This window comes from Lactuca serriola, chromosome 6 (assembly GCF_051521515.1).
Source record: "Lactuca serriola cultivar US96UC23 chromosome 6, Lser_US96UC23_V15, whole genome shotgun sequence".
Taxonomy (NCBI): domain Eukaryota; kingdom Viridiplantae; phylum Streptophyta; class Magnoliopsida; order Asterales; family Asteraceae; genus Lactuca; species Lactuca serriola.
In genome coordinates, this window is record NC_136413.1 from 142,310,326 (window position 1) to 142,335,570 (window position 25,245).

General features: G+C 37.3%; 1 protein-coding gene across 1 annotated transcript; it reads left to right on the forward strand.

The window, feature by feature from the left end:
* Nucleotides 1–13,957: 13,957 nt before the first annotated feature.
* Nucleotides 13,958–15,813, forward strand: LOC145056985 (DCD domain-containing protein NRP-B-like). The gene is made up of 3 exons (XM_079004731.1): nucleotides 13,958–14,720; nucleotides 15,261–15,556; nucleotides 15,654–15,813. Exons 1-3 carry the CDS (start codon nucleotides 14,096–14,098, stop codon nucleotides 15,693–15,695), a joined length of 963 nt encoding a protein of 320 aa, XP_078860857.1. The 5' UTR covers nucleotides 13,958–14,095; the 3' UTR covers nucleotides 15,696–15,813.
* The last annotated feature ends 9,432 nt before the right edge of the window (nucleotides 15,814–25,245 follow it).

Here is a 25,245-nt window from a genome sequence, read left to right on the forward strand (position 1 = left end):
TAGAGAGTAGGCTAGGTATTTCATATTTTAGGACTAGAGTGGCCTGATTTGTGATGCCTTAGTCTAGGAGTTACTACTATTTGTGATTTGTGTAACGTCCCAAAATTCAAGACTAAAAATTTCTTTTAATAAAACATTACTTAAAGCAACATCATCAAACCAAAACATAATCAGAGTATTAATTTCCAAAAAACATGTTCGTTATCAGACTAAAACATTCCCAGGATGTCTAATCCATGGTGTGTGCCATGAGATCACCCCGAGCTCTTCCCTCCGCTACCGGAAGTACCTGAAACCAAAACTGAAAACCGTAATCACGAAGCTTAGTGAGTTCCCCAACCTACCACATACCATGCATAACCACATACTCGGCCACGCCCGCTATTCTGGGCCTCGCCCGCTACAACGACCCCGCCGCTCAAGGCCTCGCCTGGCTTCGAGCCCCGCTCGGATACAAATCTGTTTCACTTAGGCCTCGCCCGCCAACAAATACTAACACATAAACATATCGCAACAGATACACACTAAGCATACACTACCGAATCCTGTTCTAAAGGCCTCTCCTATCTTGGGCCTCATCCATGTCCTGCAACTGGTGAGTCATGGAACCGCGTCCACACTCCTACTAGTAGTGAGATACGGGCCCAACCCACACTCACTCTTTCCCTAACTTGGGCCTCGCCCATGTTCTGCTGCTAATGAGATGTGGAACACCATCCACACTCTGCTATTGGTGAGGTACGGGACCTCGCCCACACTCACCTCCCTACCAGGCACATACATGTATCACACAGACAACAAGTATAAAATATCATATAAACCATTCCTTGGGCACCCGCCCGCTATCATTGGACCTCGTCCTGAATATCATACTAGCATACTGTGCCTAGGGCTAACCCCCGGGTCTTCTACTCATAACTACATGGGCCGACATTGTGGCCTTAGACCCATTCACACAAAGGGAAACTCACTTGCACTTGCTGAACTTGCTGATAACCTCTCTAGCTGCTGCCCGACAACTCTCTGAACTCCTACTCCACTAGCTCCCCGAGCTACCAATATCAATGCAACACTTAGTCTAACTGTCCCCCGAAAGTCAACTAAGTCAACTCTGGTCAACGCCAAAGTCCTGGTCAAAGTCAACCTTCCAGGTCAACCCTACTCGCCGAGTCTGCCTACTGACTCACCGAGTTCATATGCTCAGAGTCCTTCCATTCGCGACTCGACTCGCCAAGTCAGTCCATGACTCGCCGAGTCCACCGATTGCTGAGCCCTGACCTGCCTAACTCACCGAGTCCCCACTCAGCACACTGATCTGAGTCTTAACTCGAAGGGTTTGGGGGTTTCGCGACTTGACTCGCCGAGTCCAAGAACATACTCGCCGAGTCCAAGGCAATCTTCAATAGACTCGCCGAGTTGTTCTTCCAACTCGCCGAGTTCCTTCCCAACTTCAACCAACTCACCGAGTCCACCCATGTGACTCGCCGAGTTGCTCCAGTTCTTAATCCATACAGTGGCTTTTCGAGCCATGCAGGGGCTCCAAATCATAGATCCATACTTCCAAAGCTCAATCCTCACGTAAAGTTGCAAACTTTACGTATAACTAAAGAGATCTAGGCTTAAAACACTCTAGGGCTAGGTTTAAGGACAAAAGGTCTTCACCAACTACTCATCTTCTGATGCTTTACGACATATGGGACCATCCCAACACTAGATCTGAAGTGGCCACAACATATCTAAGCCCCAAACTCGAATTGGGTCTCAGACAACCATAAAACCCCCAAATCTCATAACAAAAATAGATCTAGATGCAAAGGAGGGAAGATAGCAACTTATTACCTCCAAGATGAACACAAACTGAAGTAGATCTCGGATCTACACCTCCCCTTTGAAGCAACCTTCTTGATCTTCAAGTTCCTTTCCAAAGTTTCCTTCCTCCAAAGCTATTTCTCTCCAATGATGGAAGCTCACACGAAATTTAGGGTTTACAGGTTCTCTACGATGATAGGGAAGCTGAGGGAGAGACATAACACCCTTTATATAGGATACAACTCCTGGGATTAGGGTTTTCCTCGTTTAGACCAGGCTTGCCGAGTCCCCTTAGCCGACTCGCCGAGTCGGTCACTTACTCCTTAACCCGGATCCCGCTCGGACTCACCGAGTTCCTCCTTGGACTCGACGAGTCAGCCCTTTAACTTAGGGTTTCCTTTCCTTTCTTGGCCTTCCTGATTTTGGGTGTTACAATTTGCTTTTGTATATGTGCGGAGTAAGAGTATCTAGTAGGAATCCTTTTTAGAGAGGGATCTGAGTAGAAGAGTAATCTAGGAGAGATACCTAGATGAGCATTGAGGAGCCTACTGAGAGAGTAGTCAGATACCCACGAGGGGTGGAGTTGCTTGAGCTCGGTGATACCTTTTGAGTACGAGTATAACAAGTTGAGTTGTAACCTAAAGTGGTTATACGTGTTTATAGAGAATTTTCGATGCCCGAATGCTATTTGCTTCGTGCTTTGTGGAACTCTTGATGATGAGAGTCAATTACTAAGTGAATATGACGATATTTAGGAGGTAGATGGTTGGCATCATGAGGAGTTCTTCAGCAGCTGATGGCGGAGAAGTGTGAGAGCCTAGGAAGAGCCTAGGGAGTGACCCTTGTCAGATAAGTATACTGATAGAGGAATATTATTCGCAAGGGAGCAACCGGGTATGATGGGATTGATGATTGAGGAGGTTGAGCAGCTACTTAGGAAATCTGGAATGATCCATGTGGAAAGTATGGGTAGATGTGGCAGGTAGTATGGGCCCGTACTATTGAAAGCAGAGGAACCATACTCGATACAAGGAAAATTCCAGAGGATCTAAGTAGCAGATGAGAGGTGATCACATGGTTCGAGTACCATGATCCGTAGAATATGAGAGGTGATCACATGGTTCGAGTACCATGATCCGTAGCAGATGAGGGGTGATAACGTGGTTCGAGTACCATGATCTGTGGCGATTAGTGCTTATGGTGTTATTAGTTATCCCGTTGTGATTAATTAGATTGAGATCAGATGTCATAGAGTGTGGGGCCATAGGGCCATGTTGAACGAGTTTCAAGGGAGCACACCTTGAGGGGGAAATCGAGTTGGTTTCTGAGAAAGTTAGATGAGATAACAACTGGAGTCGCAAGACTCAGGAATGAGTAGAGGTGGTGCTTCGTGGAGGATTACGGGTTGAGCTGTGCGGTCGGCCGATTGTGGGGATTCCACTTCCTGTGACCGCAATGTTCTATTTTATGTGGGGAGGAGAAGGGATATGAGTTTCTAAGTTGGAGGTAAAACCTATGGGGTAGCAAGTGTGGTGACCTTTTCACCAGAGTAATTGGGCAGTATGTTTGCTGCGAGGTATCCTTATACCAGGAAAGAGTCATTAGTGGGACTAAGATGGATGAGAACAAGGAGGTGCCTTATTCGGGGAAAAGTACTTTTATTAGCAGTTTTTGGTGGATAAAAGGAGTATATTGGGGCGGTGTCCCTCATGGTATATGTTGTGTATTGACAACAAGAATGAGCTCTGTGCTTTTATGATTATTCCCGATTTGGGAGGCGGGTCGAGGAGTTAGAGTCAAAGTGCATGAAAGGACATTATTTCCGGATTAGAGACAGATTGGATTCAGAACAGTGGGGTTTTTGGTGGTGTGTCAGTATGAGGCCACAAGTTGCCTAGAAGCAGTCGCGTGGGGAGGATTCCGAGATTTTGTCAGGGGCGGGATATATGGAGATTGTTTGGTTTCCTTTGGGAAGGCCCTGGGATGATTGTGTAATACGTTCAAAAGTCAAGTGTGACATAGCTGGTGAGACAATCTACTGAGTAGATTATGGATGTGCCAATTGGTGATTGTTCGAACCCTGAGTGGGGGGGAACTGGTTTTCCAGTAAGGAGATCAGTGATTCGTTCAAGTGCGGTTAGAGAACGGTAATCGAGACCTGCAGTTCGAATGCATGAGACCAGGGTGATTGGTGGCTGAGGCGAAGTGCAGAGCAAGGTAATGCAGGATGTACGTGTTCAGGAAAGGACGAGTGTCCCCGCGGCAGGTGGCCGTTGGACAGATACCATGTGGTGATTAGAAATTTTTCAAGGTTGTAATGGTAAAATTTGAGGCGATTGGGTCAAAAGGATAGCTTCGGCGGTGAAGAGCTTCAGGATTAGCGTACGGGTTGTTATGTGCATTTTGGAAAGGGTAGAAATGGATTGGGCAACCAACTCCAGGGCCGGTATGTGTATACTTGCATGGGTTTGGAGCAATAGAGGAGGAAGTTTCGGATGTTCGTCAACGTGTTCTGAGTCGTTGATGATTCGTCCGTAAGAGTTGGAATATTTCCAAGTTGTGTGCTGTGGGGAAATGAATATTAGATACAAGATTATTTAAGAATGTGAATTGTAGTGAGAGAACGAGTTTTGTCATGACGGTAGCCGTCAGGAGTAGTGATGTTTATTTATGGATGGGTGTGTGACCATTTGTCTATGATTAGCCGCGGAACATGGGTTAATGGATGCAGAGTGTGGCATCGACTGGAGAATGAGACCGTGGGATGGTAAGAGAAAGTACTGTAAGGCTGCAGGGAGCTGCAGCTTCCATGAGTTAGTTCGAAAGGATGTGGTGATACTACGGGGAGTCGTAGTATTTACCAGTTAGCGAGAGGGTGTGGTGACACTATAGGGAGTCGTAGTCTTCAACAGTCAGCAAGAAGGTGTGGTGATACTGTGGGGGGGGGGGACTGTAGTATTCACCAGTTAGCAAGAGGGTGTGGTGATACTGCAGGGAGCCGTAGTATCCACCAGGCAGCATGATGGTGTGGCGATACTGCGGGGAGCCGTGGTACTCGCCAAGCAGTGAGGGAGCATTATGGAACTGCGGGGAGCCGTAGCTTTCACTGGTCAGAGGAAGATTTCTTAGGCTGGTGTAGCCTCATCAATTGAGTCTATAGGATCTTGGTGGTTGAACCAAAGGAGAGATCGAGGGCTCCATATTTGTCAGGAATCGTTATATTCTGAGTTGAGTCATGGTTATCGCAACCGAAGGGAATTGGAGAAGTGGTGTACGCGTGGATTATGAATCTTGGGTCACGAGTTGAGTACCAGATTGGAATTTAGTGGTTCCAATTTTGTTGTTGAATTTGACTCTCTAGCTTGAGTCTAGATTCGTTCGTGTGTTTGGTAGGCAAGATGAGGTTTCGGATTTGTATATGGGTTCATTTGGAGAAGTATTGTTCTCCATAAGATGTAATAGACTAGAGTGAGTTAGTTCGTCGGTGTGGGAAGAACTGCAAAACACATGGAATCAATGGTTAGTAGACGATAGAGGTCGAAGGTGAGACGACTTTAGACAAGTTGTAGTATTCTCTTAGGGTAAAGCGAACTACGTGACTTGTGTGTCGTGATGAGCTGAGATAACTATTGTGAGCAGTTGGGTTGTAAAGTCATTTTATTGGATGTGCAAGGGGTAGCCCTTGGAGGTTCAACCGCTGGGTCGGGAGCTGACCTGGTACTCAAAGTTGGTAGTGTGTTATTCAAGTCTGTTATTCGATGAGCGATTATCAGAGTGATATTCTACATGGGCGGTCTGTCGGGGAGACAGATCACTATAGTTTCCAACTCTGGAGAGTTAGATCAGGTACCTTCACGGAAAAAGGGGTCCGTCCTTCTTCGGCTTGGGAAATTTCTATTTAGTTTTGGATGTCTTAGGAGAAGGATCGTAGAATGTTAAGAGATTTTTCGGTTGTGCTTCTCGGGTTATTTGTTTTGATCTATGCGAAGAAAAGGAATGATTTCTAGGTCGAAATCTAATTTAAGTGGGGGAGAATTGTAACATCTCGTTTCATATTGTTTTGTGATTTAAGGCTCTCGTGGGCCTTAATCCGAGTATGAGAAGGTTTTGAGGCTTTGAAGGAGAAAGGTGTAGGCCTTTTGGGGATATGGGTAAGGTAGGGTGTGTGATAAAAGAGTTGGGTTTGTGCTTTAGAGCCCAAATGTATTGTTAAAGGAGCTGGTGCGTGCTTTTCATGAATTTTGTATCTGATTTCGAGTGGGCTTCAAGAGGAATAAAGTTGATAGGAGTGTAGGGCTTCTCGTTACCTTTTCGTGGATATAAGGATCGTCGGAAATGGATTTATAACGAAGAAGTTATGGCCTTCAGAAGTTTTGAGGTTTGCAGGCTTAGCTGAGTACGCTGGGCGCAATTTTGGAGTACGCTGGGCGTACTGACCAGGGGTGGTCGCGAATTTTCTTCAAAGTACGTTGGGCGTACTATATGAACGTTGGGCGTATGCCAACCTGACCTTAACGCTATTTTAGGGTCTTGGACCTTATTTAAGCTCCTTATCTCATAACCTAACCCTAATATCTTCAGCCTCCATCCCTCTAAACCCTAGAAATCGACCCTAAGCCTCCATTTGAGTGTTTCTTGAGCATTTTGGTGAGTTTTTGGGGCATAGTGTGGAAGAAGGAGTTCCTTGAGGAAGCATTGATTGGCTTAGAGCTTGTGGATCCAAGCCCTAATCATGTTGATCTAGCTCCAGAAAGAATAAAGTTTGAATCTTGGTGGCTTTCTCATGTGTATCTAGTGGGGTGATCACTTGTGGATCCAAGCCCTAATCATGTTGATCTAGCTCCTGGAGTTTGGACTTGTTGCAATAGAGACTTGGACCAGAGGATTATATATATGTGCTTTGAGTTGGGCTTGCCATTAGATGTGAGAGAGTTGGGCCTCGTGAGAGCCCATTTATTATTGGGCCTTGGTGGGCCCAATGGGTTTTAGGTCATTGATGGGCTGGTTAGTGGACTACCTTTAGACCTAATGAGCGAGAGTTGAGAATTAGTTCCTAATTGGGATAATTGTGGGTTTGGCACAGAGTTAGAGGTTAGCGCGTGGAAGCAGCGTTTATAAGGACTGTTCATCATCCGAGGCGAGTCTTCTCACTATACTTTACCTAGAGTGGTAATTATGTGTGACTAGAGGGTCTTATTTGCTTGCCTGAGTTATGCATTTTATGTGTGATATGTGATATGTGTTGTGTGCTATATTATGTGATATTTAGACCAGACCGGAGGGTCCAACGAACTATGCTATATTATGACCGGGCCGGAGGGTCCAACGAACTATGAGACTGGAGGGTCATCACGTAGACCAGACCGAAGGGTCCAACGAGTAGTGATACTGGAGGGTTCTCACCCAGACCGAACCAGAGGGTCCAACGAGCCATGGGACTGGAGGGTCCCACTGAGACACATCGGACCGGAGGGTCCTACGGAGTTATAGCCTCGACCTGCTAATATGTGTATGTGGTATTTTGGGGAACCCACTAAGCTTCATGCTTACCGTGTTATGTATTATGTGTTTCAAGTTCTTATCAGGATCACGGGAAGGCAGCGGCTCGATTGTACACACAAGAGAAAAGAGTCATGCATGAGGATCCTAGATTTTGATAATTACTTTTGAAAACTATTTTGAGATATGTTATGACATCGACACTTGAGATTTTGAGAATTATTATATGTGATGTTGGTAATTTAAAATCGAAAATTTTGTTTGAAAATTTACGGTGTTACAATGCTCAAGTATTGGTTCATCTGAGCTTGCTCAGAAGTAGAAAACTCGAGACAAAACAGTGCTCTCTCAGTAAACATGTTGGTGATCTCAGTCACCGACTCAATCCCCTGCCTCAGATCCAAATACTCCTAGGCCAGCATTTCCCTCTCCACCAATGGAACATATTTCATGTGAAACATCTTAGAAAATTGCTCCCATGTCACAACAACCCTCTACTCAGGGGTGTATGAACCAGTCACCAATCTCCACCAGTCCTTTGTTCCTAGCCGAAGAAGGTTCAGGGCGCACTTGACCTTCTGATCAGCAAGGCAGGAGCACATAAAGAAACACCCCACAACATCGGATAACCACCTCATCGCACTGATCAGACCCAGAACTCCATCAAACACCGGGGGATTTGTATTTTCAAACTCCAAGTACTGGAAGGCTCTCTCTCCACGAACCCCAACGGCTACAACAGTCGTGGTAGCTACAACAACAACATCCTCAGAAAGTGCTGCATAACGATCGTCAAAAGGCTCAATCATGGCGGTCTTGATAGACCCAAACAACTCCGATATCGATCCCCAAACAACAGTAACAACCTCAACATAAATAAACCCCTAATCTGATCCTTAGTCAACCCTGGCCTATCCCAGCTGCCCGTTCCAGCTCGTGAACTTGAACCCCTCGTGAGCACCATACTAAAAATAAAAATGAAAATATCAGACAAGACGCATTTCATACCACACAAGCTATTCTAAATAACGAAGCCCTAGGGGATGTGACTTCCCTGCTATGCATACAGGTCCTATGCTTCCGATAGTACGACGCATACTACCTTCCACACCTACCCGTATTTGTCTCGGAAGAACATCACAACAACCCTAAAAGCACACACTAAAATACGCATACATTTTATTCTCACTTCCTAGAGAAAGACTAGACATTCCTTAATTGGTTGGTTGCTCACACATAACCCATCCATGAAACTTCCACCAACCCTACAACACTCGTGTATGCTAATCATACATAACATTGGATCCTATATACAATTGAATACTTGATTATACCCTAAGCTCTTCATCAAACAAGAACAGTAAATAAGATCAACCCAAACATTCTTAGGCTATAGAATCTTATTTATGTACAACTATGATGCACATACTAAGAAACTACAACTATGATGTCAACTCCATACAAGAAACAATCGTAGGCTACCAGACATCACATATCAGGCAATTCTATCATGCAAATCCTGAAGATCCCTAGCCTACCACTAGCATGTTGTTCTAACATAAACACAATATCAATAACAATATGGTAACCTGGGGTATACTTTATTGCTCTGGCAGACCGTACACATCGCATCCTTCCTTGATTACTTTTGAAAACAATTTTGAAAACCAGTTTAAAGACTTTTGCAGCTCCCTAGTTTGAGTATAGATTCACACGAATGTTCATCTAATTCTCTCAAACCAAGGCTTTCATACCAACTTGTAACACTCAAAAAATAACAAAAATTTTAAAAATTTAAAATCAACCATTAACCATCATTTTTTACAAAAAGCCATTGTTTCAAAAGTAAAGTCATATCAGAGTGCCCCAAAAATCTATACCATAGAAATAGGAAGGTGTGCACGATCAGGCCTTCACTTTCCCACAATCATTAGAAAGACTTGAAACAATAAACTAAAACTGTAAGCCAAAGAATAATGAGTTACCCAAAGTACCAACACACTACAAAACAAACAAAGCATGCAAATATGAGCCTTCAGCCTGACTGGACCGCCTCGTAGGGCCTACAACCTATCTGGACCGCTCTACGAGCCTTCAACATGACTGGACCGCCTCGCAGGGCTTACAGCCTATCCGGACCGCTCTCCGGGCTTTCGACATGACTGGACCGCCTTGCAGAACCTACAGCCTATCCAGACTGCCTCGGTGTCTTGGCCTTTAGCACAAAGTAGGACCGCCTCAACCTAACCATAATATGTCAACATATGAACAGATAATATAAACACAGAACCAACAAACACTGATAAACATGCAGATCTACTAATCAACCATATACTAGCATAACATTATCCAAACTGGGATAAATAATCTAGTGGACCGGAATTGGTGTCATTGACCCACAAGTACAGTGAGGAAAATCACCTCTCAGTCTGAAAAAATTCTGATAAAACACAACTCCGAATAACAATTCAATTGGTCACCTAACACCAAATAATGACCGATCTCAAATACCACTCAAATTATCTAAAATACCCTTAGGTCAAACTGGGTCAAAGGTTAAAGGTCAACAAACCAACTGAGTACACAGGGTGTACTCATCTATACGCAGGGAGTACCTTGCTTGACCCAGAAATCAGGACTTTGATCGTGTATGCACAACGTACCATTTGGTACGCCTAACGTATGCACATGGTCAACCCCTTTTCTCATTAAGAGCTTAATACATCAAGTCCTTACATCCAAAATCAGACCAAAGCCCAAATGACATCCTTGACCATAAAGTTTCCAACTTTATGGTCTTGCATGGCCAATAAGTGCTTAACACTAAAAACCTTAACTACTTAACCCATTAAGACCTTGTAACCCATGCATGGAAGGGAAGAAATGAGCAAGACCACATTTTTATGCTTCTAAGCTCCTCAAAATGTTAGAAAGGACAACTTAAATTGATTGGAGTAGCTCATACTCAAAATACCAAACTAATGGGACCAAAAGGAAACAAACTTCATAGCTAACTTAGATCTATGCATCGCTTTATCAAGTTCAAAGCTTTTTTACCTCTAAGTGATGCCAAATGGTGATGAGATTCTGGATCCAAAGGGTCCTACTCCTCCAAGATGATCTTCTCTTCTTTCTCTCTTATTCTAGGTGACCAAAACACACACAGAAAACTCAATAGTGCTCAAAATTGGATTTAGGTTTGTTTGGGGACGAAGGCAAGTTAGAGGTTGATGAAAGAAGGTAGGTTGGGGACTTAAGGATGTTTAAATAGGGTCTTACCCTAAAAATTAGGGTTTAGGAATCATGCACGTACGCCCTACGTATACTAGGTACCTGACCTCGGGCTAATAATTACAAAAATGTCACTATGAGCCATTTTGCAACATCTCTCACACATAAGGGCTAAATACAATAAATCTTTATACTTAGAGTTTAATTTTGAAATACCTCATCAATAGGATGTTACAATATATATATATATATATATATATATATATATATATATATATATATATATATATATTGCAACGCCAAAAAAGGGTTTAGGAAGGAGGGTTTATCTTGTGAGGACCTTCACCATTTGAGGATATTTTAGGGCGGGGTGGTGCTCTCACACCCACCGCAATACAACATGGCACTCACCGCACGCCAAAGAGGAGTACACCCTTTGGTCTTATGAGAAATTTGTGGGTGATAACACAAAAGTAAACACAATGTTTTGAATCAAAGGTTCCCCTTGACGAGAGTTATCCACATATAAAAGTGTGCAAAAGTCAATACAAAACGACAAATCAAAATTATAAACTAACTTGGGAATGGGTTTGAACCACTTATATCCCGCTATAAAGTTTCTAAAAAGCCGATTTTTGTTCGGTTTATAGCAAAATTTTGAATCGTTTTAAAAAATGTCTTACAAATCTAAAATTATGTTGTTTTGTATTTATATATTTTAAACATAAAATTGTTTGTTTGTGTTCATTTAACAAATCATTTTTGAATCATACCAATTCTAAAGAGTAGCATATTCATGATTTTTGTTATTTTGATTTTTTTTTTTAGTTTTAGTATATCTGTATATATCCAATATGCAGACCTTAAAGGTACCAATTAATGTTGTTAAACTCCGCAACTTGGTCGAGTATGCTTACTTGAAACTCGACTATAAATCAATCTAATTTATTTAATTGGCGAAACTTGGGAACTTAATAAATTGGTTAAAATTAATTTATAAACAAAAAAAAATCAAAAATTTAAAAATTAATATGTTTATTTTTTATTTTATCTAACATTTAACCCAAAAACTATTAAAAAGACACGGAATAAACTTATTCGTACATATACATTGTCCTCTCTTAGACTATCTTTATTGGCAACCCATCCAACCCAAATATTTATTAAAAAACTATTTTCTTTATCTTTCACATACACAACATAACTAACCATGAACTTTTATCCATATTAGCAACCAAACCCAATCCTCTATTTTATTTTTAAAAAATATATCAACATTATACTCATTTTGTAGATAATTTTATTTTATGTATTTTAATATATTTTTATTTATGTTTAAAAATAATATCACGTCTTTTTTTATAAAATAAATGAAATATAAAAAAGAAAAAGGAGAGATAAAGATGATCAACTATGGTGAGCTAGGTTGTAGGGGCAATCTGCTCACACTATTTTTTTATATATTTTTTTAAGTTTTTTGGGCGAGCCATGGTGAATTGCTCAGCAACGAGGATAGTCTTAATTTTTAGAACAAATTATTGAAATTGTCCTTGATATATTAAAAATTATTTAATAAAACATATGGGTCCCACCATCCCATACTCTTTTCTCTCTGATCGACACAACCACCTTCACTGTTAAAGATCAAGCATCACTTCGTCACAACCAACCACCATTACCATCGTCCACCACCGCCGACAACCGCCACTGCTATCGTCGATCCCCACGTCCATGTCATGCTATTTAGAAACTAAACACATAAATGAAAACCAGAAATCATACTCATAAATCAAACCTAAAAATCATGCAATCGATGCTTGAACAAACCCAAAAACCTTGCCCAGAACAAACCTAGAAATTGAATCCAATGATGGATGAAATAAAAATCCTGGAAATCATAGATGAATCAAAAAACGAAAATTATGGATGAAATCAAAACCCTGGAAATCATGGATAAAATCAAAATTAAACCATTTAAAAACCAAACTTGAACCTGATTAATCCAAAAATGGTGTTGTACTTGTTACAGAAATCGAATCCATAAACATCATGATGAAAATTAGATTGATTGTTTTGAATCCTAAAACCTTACTCTGATTAACTTGAATCCCCAAACCAAAATCCAAAAATTGAAGTCCCTAATTGAATCTGATTACCGAAATCAAAATTAAACCCCTGCTGGAGGCGATGGTGGCTTGCTCGTTAAAGATATTGTCGACAAATATGGTGGCGATGACTATTGTAGGGTTCAAGCGAAACATAGGAAGTAAGAGAGGGCATGTAGCTGTCCAGATGAGGAATGTTGGTCATGTGTTCTTGTTCTCGAGCTTCTTCTACTGATGATTTCTCTCGTAGGAGGTGATTGGCACATAAAAGAGATGTGCAGAAGAGAGAGGGCAAGAGAAAGAGGAAGGAGATGAAGGTGACGTCGTGGTCGATTAGGTGTTTTATTAGGGTGTAGGTGTGTGGTTGTACATAGGGTTTAAAGGTTGTGCTTTTGTTTATATTAAAACGATAAAAAAAACTAAATAAATACTAATAATATTTTTTATAAATAAGGGTATTATAGTTTTTCAAGTTTGTCAATGACGAAAAACGAAACAAAAACAAACAATAGGGACGGAAAACAAAACAAAAACAAAAATAATGAGACGATTTCAATAATTTGTTCTAGTTTTTACCTTCAAGATTTTAAAGATTAAAATGTTTATTATTTTAACTAGTTTAACATTCGAACATATAATTTTATTGTTATTTGTTTATTTTGTTATTGAGTTAATCATCTTATGATATTTGTCATATATAAAATTCTCATGTTTGCTTTACAAATCCATTATAGTCGAGTATTCATAGATTAAACCAAATACTCGCTACTTTTTAATAGACTAACCTCGTAACCCAAAAAAATTCTTACAATATGCCTTGCGAATTAAGACGAAACAACGATAGCGTGAGTACCTCCCTTAGTTATTGTTTCACTACTATGGGGTGGTCTAACTTATTAACCGGTCAATTCTTCACTAAAAAAAGATTAATGATTATTTACCCATCACATTATACTCTTCTTCAAGACTTCTATGGTATTACCACATTAAAAATCAACCTTTTTAGCATCTAGACTAAAAAATATATATCAAAATACCAACCCATAATTTTGAAGGGGTCATAATTGTACACAACCACAAACATAAAGGATTAATCCTCTCTCTCTCTCTCTCTCTCTCTCTCTCTCTCTCTCTCTCTCTCTCTCTCTCTTCCTTTACGCGTTTTTGCCGTCACCAGTTTATTCGCTCAACTACACCTATCATCCCCGTTCCCCCAACTAATCGAATTCCACATTCATCCATTAAAAATTCAACATTTCATCAATCTTCATCACACACCTTTGACAAAGCTACACGCAATCACCTCCATTTCCTGGAAACTTCTCCCCTTTCCCTTTCCTTATTATACATATAAACCAACACCCACTTCACATTTCCTCCAGATCTCACTTCTTTTCCCTCAATTCATCATCTTTCCCACCTGGGTATCAAGAAATCAGCAATCTTAAACCATGGAAAACAACAATCAATCGTCTTTTTGGCAGTTCAGTGATCAGCTTCGTGTTCAAAGCAACAATCTTTCCAACCTCTCCCTCAACGACTCCATCTGGAGCACCTCATACGCCTCCAAACGCCCCGAAAAAGAACGCCGGAACTTCGACATCCGTGTCGGCGGTGACTTCACCAACTCAGGCACCGTCAACACCAACCACTCCAGTTCATCCAACTCCGATTTTAATGGTTTTAACTTTGACTGGAAAGTCGGGTCAACTAATCAGAACCAGACCGGTGATTTTGGGATCAACGGTGGGTTTAATAAAGGAATTTACTCAAAACCCAGTTTGAATTTTAACACCACTGATCTTAATTTCGAGAAAAACGGGTTCAAGAAAGATGGGAAGTTTGGTAAAAATAGCGACGATGATCATCTTTCATTTGGGGTTAAACATGGGAAGAACAAGAAGAACAACAGCAACGTGAATAACAACGAAAAGGATAACAGTAAAAACAGCGTTGATAAGAGGTTCAAGACTCTCCCGCCATCGGAATCCTTGCCGAGAAATGAAACCGTCGGCGGCTATATTTTCGTCTGCAACAATGACACCATGCAAGAGAATCTCAAGAGGCAACTTTTTGGTACGTTTCTTACTTAAAAAGAAAAGTGATAAATTAGTAAATTTCACATCTTTTTTATGATCTTTTCCTTTTTTTATGTCGATTGTGCCAAAGATTAATCAGACAAAAAAATTGCATATATTTGTGGTTAGATCGTTCATCTTTTTCAAGATTTAGGGCTTTGATCAATTCGGTTTCCAGTAGTTCTAGACAGATCATATGTCAAAACACCTTTTAGATCTAGAAAACATTTAAGGTAGTAGTCTTTGAATTTACTTTTTCATTAGAATTGGACGATAAGCAATCGACTCAAGGATATCAAGGGTAATTAGGTAATTCTACTTCACTTGAATAACTACAAAAAAGCTATTGAATACAATGATACCAGCTGTAATTTGCCAAATTTTACATTTACCATTAAAAAAAATCAATTTTAGAAAATCCGACTTTCTCATTTAAGTCGATATTAACTCCATATGAAAACATTTGTTTGGTCGAATAGTTAAGGACTATTTTACCCTTGTGTGGTTATCTAATTTACATTTTAAACTGAAATTCCAGGTTTACCCCCGCGATACCGGGACTCTGTAAGGCAAATAACACCGGGACTCCCTCTTTTCCTTTACAACTACTCGACCCACCAACTCCATGGTGTTTTTGAGGCTGCAAGTTTTGGTGGAACAAACATCGATCCTTCTGCATGGGAAGACAAAAAGAATCCAGGGGAATCACGCTTTCCAGCTCAAGTTCGTGTTATAACAAGGAAAGTAGCCGAACCCTTAGAAGAAGACTCTTTCAGGCCGATTCTTCACCACTACGATGGCCCTAAGTTTCGCCTCGAACTCAATATCCCCGAGGTAAAATTACCTTCTTACCCTTTTCTTATCTAATATCTACACTTTTCCTCATCTGGGTTGGTTGGGAATCTTACAAAAACGGTGTCTTTTTTTGTAGGCGCTCTCGCTTTTGGACATATTTGAAGAGAACAAGGACTGATGTTTGCTCTCAAGGGGTGGATGATCGGTGTGTGTGTGTGTTGTGAAGTGAAGGGCATTTTCGGAAAAGAGAGATGTGTAAAATTTTTATATTATATGAAAAGTAAAAGTAAAAGTAATGTATGTTTATATCGAGCTGGAGAGTTTTAATAGTGTAGAAAGTTTGGATGTGGGATGTGTAGCCGTGAAGACGATGATGGTGGTAGTCCCTTTTGGTTCTTTGGCTCGATCGAATACATATATGTAAAGAATACAAACTTGGTATGAATAAACAAAAATACAATACAAGTTTTAATTATGTTTTGGCTTAATGTTATTGAAAGAAAGTTTGTTTGGTGTTTGCAAGTTGTAAAAAATGGTAAGTTGGGTAAAATTAATGGATATTAATTTAATAATCCTTTAAATATCTTGTAGTTTATAAAGAGTTAATGTCACAAAACTATTACTAATAATTTATTGTTTAGGTCATTCATCATTTAACTACGTAATAGTCTAAGAAATAATAATTTGACCCATATAAATTTTCATTGAATCCTAAGTGATGTTCATTATGCATCTTGACATCAAAGATAACGAAATTTGCCCACTTACATCTAATATCTATTTGGCACCAACACGACATCAATTGTGTCATTAAGTGTGACAATTATTCAGTTGAAGTACGTACATTATAATAGAATAATGAGTACTTCAGAATAGTAATTCATCTATTGAATACAATCAAGAAAATAACCCGAAAAACAAACTAAATCTGAATATGCTAAACCTTGTTTTTGACGTTAACTTTTTTTTTTTACAATGAATTGTTCTTTACATAAAATCTTTGGCTTCTTTTTCTTACCTACTATTTCAAATTTCTAATCAATGTTTTGTCAATTTGGTGGATATTTTGCGACATAAAACGATGAAATCAAAAGTACAGATGTCGACTAAATAGAAGGTTCTGATGATATTTATTTGGTAGTAGAGATAGAGATATTAAAATAATAATGAAAGATGTCGATGAAATGGACAAAAGTATATGCGGTGGTTGTTGTTGGTGTGTGACACTTTGAACAAGTCTAGATGTCCCTCGGTGTTTGACAACTCACCTACCAAATCAATATTCTTTCTTTTTCTGGTGAATTGATTTTTTCAATTTGTTTTTCTTCACGATGTGACCCTTCGCCTTTGATGTATTGCCGATTTTAGTCCTTGCACATGGTTTCTGTGGGACCATTGGACTTTTATCCACCGCTCTTTCACGTTAAGTTTTGACTTTGGTAAAATAAGAAAATAAAAAAATACACGTTCAATTAACGACCAAAGAGTTTATAGTCAAATGTTTTTTTGGAAGTTCCACATATATCGATTAAATAATAGTCTAAAAAGTATTTTAGACCTGCTGTTAAAAAAAGGAAAAAACTAAAAAATATGAAACATGTTTCTAAAATTTATCAAATTATTCTAAATATTTTTTTATCTTTATTATTGAGTTGATTAGTTCTATAATGTATTACATGAGTTTTATTAAAAAAAAAGTTAAACATAAATATCTAAACATTTAAGAAGTTTGAATTTATAAACAAATTGAGAAAAATATTAAATTATTAAAATTTAAGTGTTTTTTTCTCTTTTAAATTTAATGGAGTTTTAATTTATGAGTTTTAAAATTAAAAAAAAAAGTTTATTAATAAAATTGATATTTATTTATTATTATATTTATTGTAATTATCACATTTAAATACTATATGAAATTTAATAAAATGGAAAGAACCATAAAATAATGTGAGTTTTTTTTTTTTAAATAATAACATATGGCTTTATTTATTAGAGTAATTATTAAAAAATAATGATACGAAACAGTCATAATTATTAATACATTTCATAATTATCTTATATTTTAGAAAAAAGTTAATTGACTTTGAAACGAACACTTATTGAGTAAACTATAAAAAAGATCTCTGTAATTTGGTAAAATTGTATTTTTAGTCAATTTTTTAAATTTTCAGAAGGTCCTATCCTTGAGATTTTTAAATTTTGTACAAATGGTCTTTCATATGCACCATGTTAGAAATAAGACATTAAATATTATTAAAATGACTAATACACCCTTCATCTTTTTAGATTATCTAATATATATATATATATATATATATATATATATATATATATATATATATATATATATATATATATATATATATATATATATATCCCTATTCTAATAAAAGAATAGTTTTATTCTATTTTTGACATGTGTCACCTTATTAGACTTCTTAATTAATGCATATTTTATTCTTCTTTTGTCATGTGTACCCTTATGTCTCATAATTAATAATTAATACTTGTCACTTGTCAACCTATTGATTATTCATTTTAAATTTTAAATTTCCACTCTATCTACATTAAATTAATAACATTAAAAATAAAAATTAAAATAAAATTAATACAAATTATAAAGTGATATAATTTCACATATTTATTTTGACTCAATGATTATAATTTTATATAACTAAAAAAATCTCTTAATTAATAATTTATTTAAAATAATTGATTAATAACTTTGAATTTTTAGTATAAAAGTTTAATTAATTTTGTAACCGTGGTTCCCACGGGTTATAAACTAGTATATATATATATATATATATATATATATATATATATATATATATATATATATATATATATATATATATATATATATAGGGGTTGAAATTTTCTTCTATCTATTGTGTGTATGTAGAATTAATTTTGAGCCAATCATTTAAGTTATTTTAAGAAAATAATTAATGTATATTAAATGTTGAATATTTAATTAATACTAACTATATCTTCAACATTTAATATGCATTAATCACTTTTTTAAACTAACTAAAATGATTGGTCCACAATCAATCATACGTGCATACAATAGATACTTAGAACACAGTAACTATATATATATATATATATATATATATATATATATATATATATATATATATATATATATATATATATATATATATATGAGATCGGTTGAGAACTCATAGTTTCCCGAGAATTAAAAGTGGAGCGTTGGATCAAAACTAATTCATTAAGAGCATGATCGTCATTATACCAATCCAACTTATTTTTTTGTATTATTGCAAATATTAATAAAAAGCTCTCAAATTAACATTATAAAACAAACTTTCGGATTTTTTTTATATAAAAAAATAATTTTCTTTAAATTGCATATTTTTTAACTTTTTTGGAAAGCATAAAATTTTAAAATATTTGAAATATTTTTAAAAAAAATTGCAATTTCTTTTAAAAAAATACTACATTTAAAGAAACTACAACTTTTTTAAGAAAACTGTAGTTTTTTAAAAAAAAAACTTTAATTTTTTCAAAAAAACAGATTTTTTTCTAAAATACTACAATTTTTTTGAAAAAAATTGCAACTTTTTCAAAAAAAAAACTGCAATTTTTTTTTAAAAAAACTACAATTTTTTTTAAAATGTGCATTTTTAAAAAAAATATAAATTTTAAAAATTCAGTAAATTTATAAAAAAAAAAACTAAAATATTTAAAAAAACTCTTTTTTTAACAAATAAAATCAACATTGTAGGTGCAGATATGCATATATTTTTTCAAATGAATATATGCATATTTCTTATACTATGATATTCGTAAGTAAATCATAAAAAATCTCATTTTTATTAATTAATTTATAAACATAATAGTACAAGTATTTTATTCGATACAAAATAAAAAATAAAAAATGCTACAAAGATTCACATTGTTATTATTTCTTCATATCAAGATTTTCATATTTTCTTCAATTTATCACTTTTCACCATTTCAATATTTTCCACAAATTCTTCAAAATCTACAAAAAAAATTAAAAAAATTTGATTAATGCAAGAACACTCACAAAAATGCACATGTAATTTACATCTGAATTACATGTGACTAATATGTGAATTTCATATGAATCGCATATAATTCATATGTGATTCACTTGTGAATCACATGTAATTCATATACACAAATAATTCTTATGTGATTCACTTGTGAATCATATGTAATTCATATGTGATTCATTTGTGATTTATATGTGAATTACTTGTGATTTACATGTGAATCACATATAATTCATATGTGATTCACTTGTGAATCACATGTAATTCATATGAGATTCACTTTTGAATCACATGTGTTATTTACATGTGAATCACATGTAATTAATATGTGATTCACTTGTGATTTACATGTGAATCATATGTGAATTACATATGATTTACATGTAATTCATATGTGAATTGCATGTTATTTACATGTGAATAACATGTAATTCATATGTGATTTACATGTGAATCACATGTAATTCATATGTGATTCACTTGTGATTTACATGTGAATCATATGTAATTCATATGTGATTCACTTGTGAATCACATGTAATTCATATGTGATTTACATGTGAATCACATGTAAATTATATGATGGAATCATGTAAAGGAATGGAATTACTTTATCAAGTATTGATTATGATCGAATTCCATAGAGTTGAGGTGTTGTGTTTACCTTATACACTTATCAAGTCCTGATTCTTCAACATTTAGATGTTGAAGCTCAGCTGGTCATCAACAACAAGAGGGGAGGATTTTGTTTGAAAGAATCACTCCTTCAACATATTGTGTAAGGCCTGCATTTAGGATCAAGAAACACAGACAGTTAAACACACACATTAAGATAAATGATATATATATATATATATATATATATATATATATATATATATATAAAGAGAGATAAACACAAAGTACATGAGTAAAAAAATAAATATAAATCCCAATAAAAGTGGCTTCAGAAATTATGCATCATATAGTTGTATTAAAAAAACAAATAACAGTTGTTCTAACATGCTAAATGTTCTATAATAGTAAGAGAAGAACTTATAAGTTATATTGGCTCTTGCCTAAAGTACATGAGTTAAATCATCCTCTTGGCTAAAGTATATATTTGATTTGATGAATAGACAAGATTATGAATTTCATGAAATTCTAAGGCATTATGGACAAGCATCTCAAGATAAGGCAATCTTTGGGAAGCTGAGCCAATCCCTCACAGAATATGAAAAGGCCCCAACTGCATACTAGTTTTCTAAAACAAGTGAATTTTTCATGTCTCTTATGTCAACATTTAGCGAATCAGATGATAATACTTCAGAAGAATGCAACAAGAAATATAAGGTAGCTGCTAATGCTAATCCTTGTTGGACACATACACATGTGCCAAAAATTTGATGTATACATTATAAATCTGAAAAGGTTTTCCCAATAAATTATATAAACTTTTGTATACGGCAGCTAATAATTTCTATTAGCAACATGCAGACAGCGCACACTGAAAAATAAACTACTGTGTTTAGTTGGTATACAGTTATATTAACTAGACATATTAGCAAACTACAAATTGTACCTTCAACGAGCAGTTCTGGTGAAACAACAGCAGGAGCATACAAATTTACAAAAGTTATTAACAACATTTTCTTTTCCAAAACTAAGCTTTTCAGGGTGAAAGAGTTGGCGATAAGTTCTTGTTCTAACTTCATCAATGACTGTTGGCTCAAGATTAACAAATATTGCTCTTGGAACATGCTTTCCTAATCCAATTTCACTAAAGAACGTGTTGAATGCATCATCTACAACTCTAGGTGTGGTGTCACTAAAAAAAGAAAGAAAAAGTTTGATTTATTAGCTGCCTTGTGCATTGTAAAGATCTATTTGGAATCTGAGTGAATCAGGAGATTAAACTGTTGGAATTTTCATAGTCGGTAAAAGGAAAGAAGACATGATGTTCACTGTATTGCAGTCAAAGAAAGTCAACCACGTAGATCCATCGAATTTTAGCTTATGAACTTGAGATCCAATTTTGGATCACATCAAACGCATTTAATCGGATAATTTTCCATTTCTAATGATATAAGAGGTAAGATTCTGAAATGTATGACCTAACGAACCCTTTACCACAAATTCAAATCCATCGAGAATCAGAAATTGAAATCATAGAACAAAAACATAGTAAGAATCATGATGTAGAGGTGAGATTCAGAGATTTCATCTCTAAATCTGGGATGAAGATGAACATGTAACGACCAAAATTTTCAACCAATTAAAAAATTTCGAAAACAACCCGATTCCATTAAAGTTATTACAATAAGGTTTTCAATACAATTTATTTTAAGTATTCCCAGAATCTCATCACAACATAAACACGAGGAGCGGTATGATCACGCCTTCGCCTTGCCACGGTCTCCTGAAGAACCTGAAAAACATAAAACCACAACTGTAAGCCCGAAAGCTTAGTGAGATATCCCCAAAATACCAACCACATATACCATACACGCATAACATGCCATAACATATCTGATCACAGAACAACCATGCACTTCGGGTCTACTGTGTGACTGGTCCGCCGCACCAGCCAACAGTCCACCTGGTCCACCCTCCGAGTCTAGCCACATACATCGAGTCTGCAGTGTGATTGGTCCGTGCGCACCGGGCCTTCAATCCACCTGGTCCACTCTCTGAGTCTACAGTATGACTGGTCCGCCCGCACCGGGCCTTCAGTCGGCCTGGTCCACTCTCCGAGCCTCGGCACGTCTAGTCCGCCCTCTTGGGGCCTACAGCCTATCCGGACCGCTCGCTGGGCCTTCGGGACAACCAGTCCGCCCTGGGTATCTTGGCCTACAGCACAAAGCAGGACCCGCCTCAACCCAACTCCAGTCCAAACAACCATGTGCACATAAACATACAAACACATAACAATTCACAGTCAACAAGCCGATCAAACAGATCACATAACATATCATCATCCTAACCAGGATACCGACCTAACCGGTCACTAGCATAGCATCACCCTACATCTCAGGATACCGATCTCAACCAAGTTTCTATGTGACATCCCCATTTTCACGGCCAGAAAAGACCGATGTTGTTTATGCTTTATAAAAATCAGAGTACTTCATTTTATAAAAATGTTGCGGAATTTGTTCCCAGAAAAACATGGTAAATACGTTATTAAAACATTTTCGAAGAAACGTATTTACTTCTTTAACAACGAGTGCGATACTTCTATTGATCGCTTTGATTTCAACCGTTTGGTTTAAGTCGGACGCTACATCAAACTTGGTTCTCTGAACCACACAACATACTCATCGTAGTCGGACTTGATTCGATATGACCACTAGGGTCGGAATATCAACAATCTTCTTAGTCATTACCGAAACGATGGTAACAACACACTTGAATAAAACGAAATCAATTACTAGCTTCTTGGTAACCTTGTGACTTTCCCTGATCCAAGTGTGAGTCCTGTGCTTCCGGTAGTATAGGCCTCTACTACCATCCACACCTACTCATACCCGTCCCAAGTATTGTCTCGCAGTTTTCCAAGTCACCATACAAGAAAATCACATAACAGTTTAACACATAAAATATCAAAACGAAGGTTTTATATTATTCCTTAAAATGTTTACATAGGTGTTCAAGTTCACCCTAAACTATGCCCCTAACAGGCTACATCGCGAGGTACTATCTACACGATTACTCCATAACTCGATCCTTGGATGTCAAGCGTTAACTCCTGAATCTTCGCATTTGTCATCTGCTTCGTCAAGAATCATTTGAAATGTTCTCGCCTTTTGCTTTGGCGGCACATATGGCTTTGTAGCCCCCTCTCTCTTTGGGTAGTCTTGCTTTCCTTTTTGGACCTTGAAGATCCTTCAAACTTCCGCTTCTCTCCTGACTTATCTTTTTCTAGACCATTTTCTCTTACCTGGGCCTCTACGTTCTTAGCTGCCCTAACAGCTGTTTTCAAGGTAGTTGCCATTTTGACCATTGGGCCAAAGTCAGTGGGCAGTCCGTTAGCAAACCTATCAATCTTGGAGAGTTTAGAAGGTACCAAGTAGGGGGATAGCTTCATCCTCTTGGTGAATGCGGTGGCATACTCATCAACACTCATCTTCCCTTTCTTCAGGTTCTGAAACTCGTTGTTTAGGTCTATCAGATCTATCTCCGAGCAGTACTGCATTTTCAACTGTTCCAAGAACTCTTCCCATGACATCCTTAAGGCTTCTCCTCGTGGCATCGTATCTGCCAATAGCTTCCACCAGCTCAAGACTCCAGTTTTCAGTTGTCTTACGGCGAAGACATTCTTCTGTTTCTCGCTACAGTCGCAGCTCTCAAACACCATTTCCATCTCGGAGATCCAATCCATAATCTCAACAGGCTTTGGGCTTCCTGAGAGACTTGGTGGTTTCGCACCCAAGAAATTCTTGTACATTCGCCCATCCTTGTCGTTTCTCCTCTCCAGGCCATCTTGAGTCCCCACTTGACTCACTTGGCGACTGTAGTTCCCTTCCTCCGATTGCTCGGGAATCAGCTCGGGTTGCTCATTGGGCATAGTAGGTTCGTCCCTATTCGACATCCTCCTCATTTCTTCCCTTTATTCAGTTCGCATAGCCCGAATCATGGCTTGAACTCTAGCCATCGTGACTGGCTCAGGTGCAACTTCTTCTACAACAGGTATTTGCTGAACCACTAGGGGTTGGTTCCTATTCTCATTTGCATTCACGTTTCCGCTACGGGTCCTTGCCATCTTGATCTATACACCGAATAAGGTGAATCTAGACCTTTACTTAGGATTGACGTTTAAATCATCCTTATCACTCCGAAAGGTTTACATGCTAGTTCTAATATCGTAGTCGTACGTTTAGAATCCTAAACATATAAGGTTTCCAGATCCGGTCGGCAACAGACCATAGATCCGAATAAATAACAGCATATAAGGCATAAAGCATTTAGCACATAAAAGCATTTTAGGCATAATTCCTAAAATAAGCTAGTGCTCACACCTCACAATCATCGCTTAGCATTCTAAGTTTAAGTCTAGAAATAAATCCATATTCCTAGTTCGCTTAAACTAATGCTCTGATACCAACTGTGACATCCCCATTTTCACGGCCAGAAAAGACCGATGTTGTTTATGCTTTATAAAAATCAGAGTACTTCATTTTATAAAAATGTTGCGGAATTTGTTCCCAGAAAAACATGGTAAATACGTTATTAAAACATTTTCGAAGAAACGTATTTATTTCATTTTAAAACGTTTGGGATGTCATCGTTAATACAGAAACATAAGCATAAACAGAACTTACAATTATTTACACTAGTGATCTACATCTCTTTAAATCTCTCAGTGTAATGTCACTTCATATCAACACCTGTGATATAAATAAACTGAGTGGGTCAGGTTGGGAAACCTGGTGAGTACATAGGGTTTTCAACCCACAATAATATAATTATTATGTTTAAACAATCAAACAATCAACCCAATTACCCATCCCCATTATCTTCTTTATTCTTAAGGATCTATCCTAAGAATCAGCTATTTCTCATTCATTCATTCCTAAGGATCATCCTAAGGAAACAACATGAATTCCATTGATGCCAATGACACATTGGTCAAGCGCAGCTGCTAATATTGTCACTTAGGCTCAGCTGCCAGAATTAGGACATTTTCTATGAGGCGCTTCTGCC

Excerpts from the sequence above, each read along its gene's own strand:
- LOC145056985 (XM_079004731.1), top strand. The coding sequence starts at position 14,096 with ATGGAAAACAACAATCAATCGTCTTTTTGGCAGTTCAGTGATCAGCTT. Across the intron at positions 14,721-15,260 it reads TCTCAAGAGGCAACTTTTTG|GTTTACCCCCGCGATACCGG; the intron begins GTACGTTTCTTA and ends CTGAAATTCCAG. Across the intron at positions 15,557-15,653 it reads TCGAACTCAATATCCCCGAG|GCGCTCTCGCTTTTGGACAT; the intron begins GTAAAATTACCT and ends CTTTTTTTGTAG.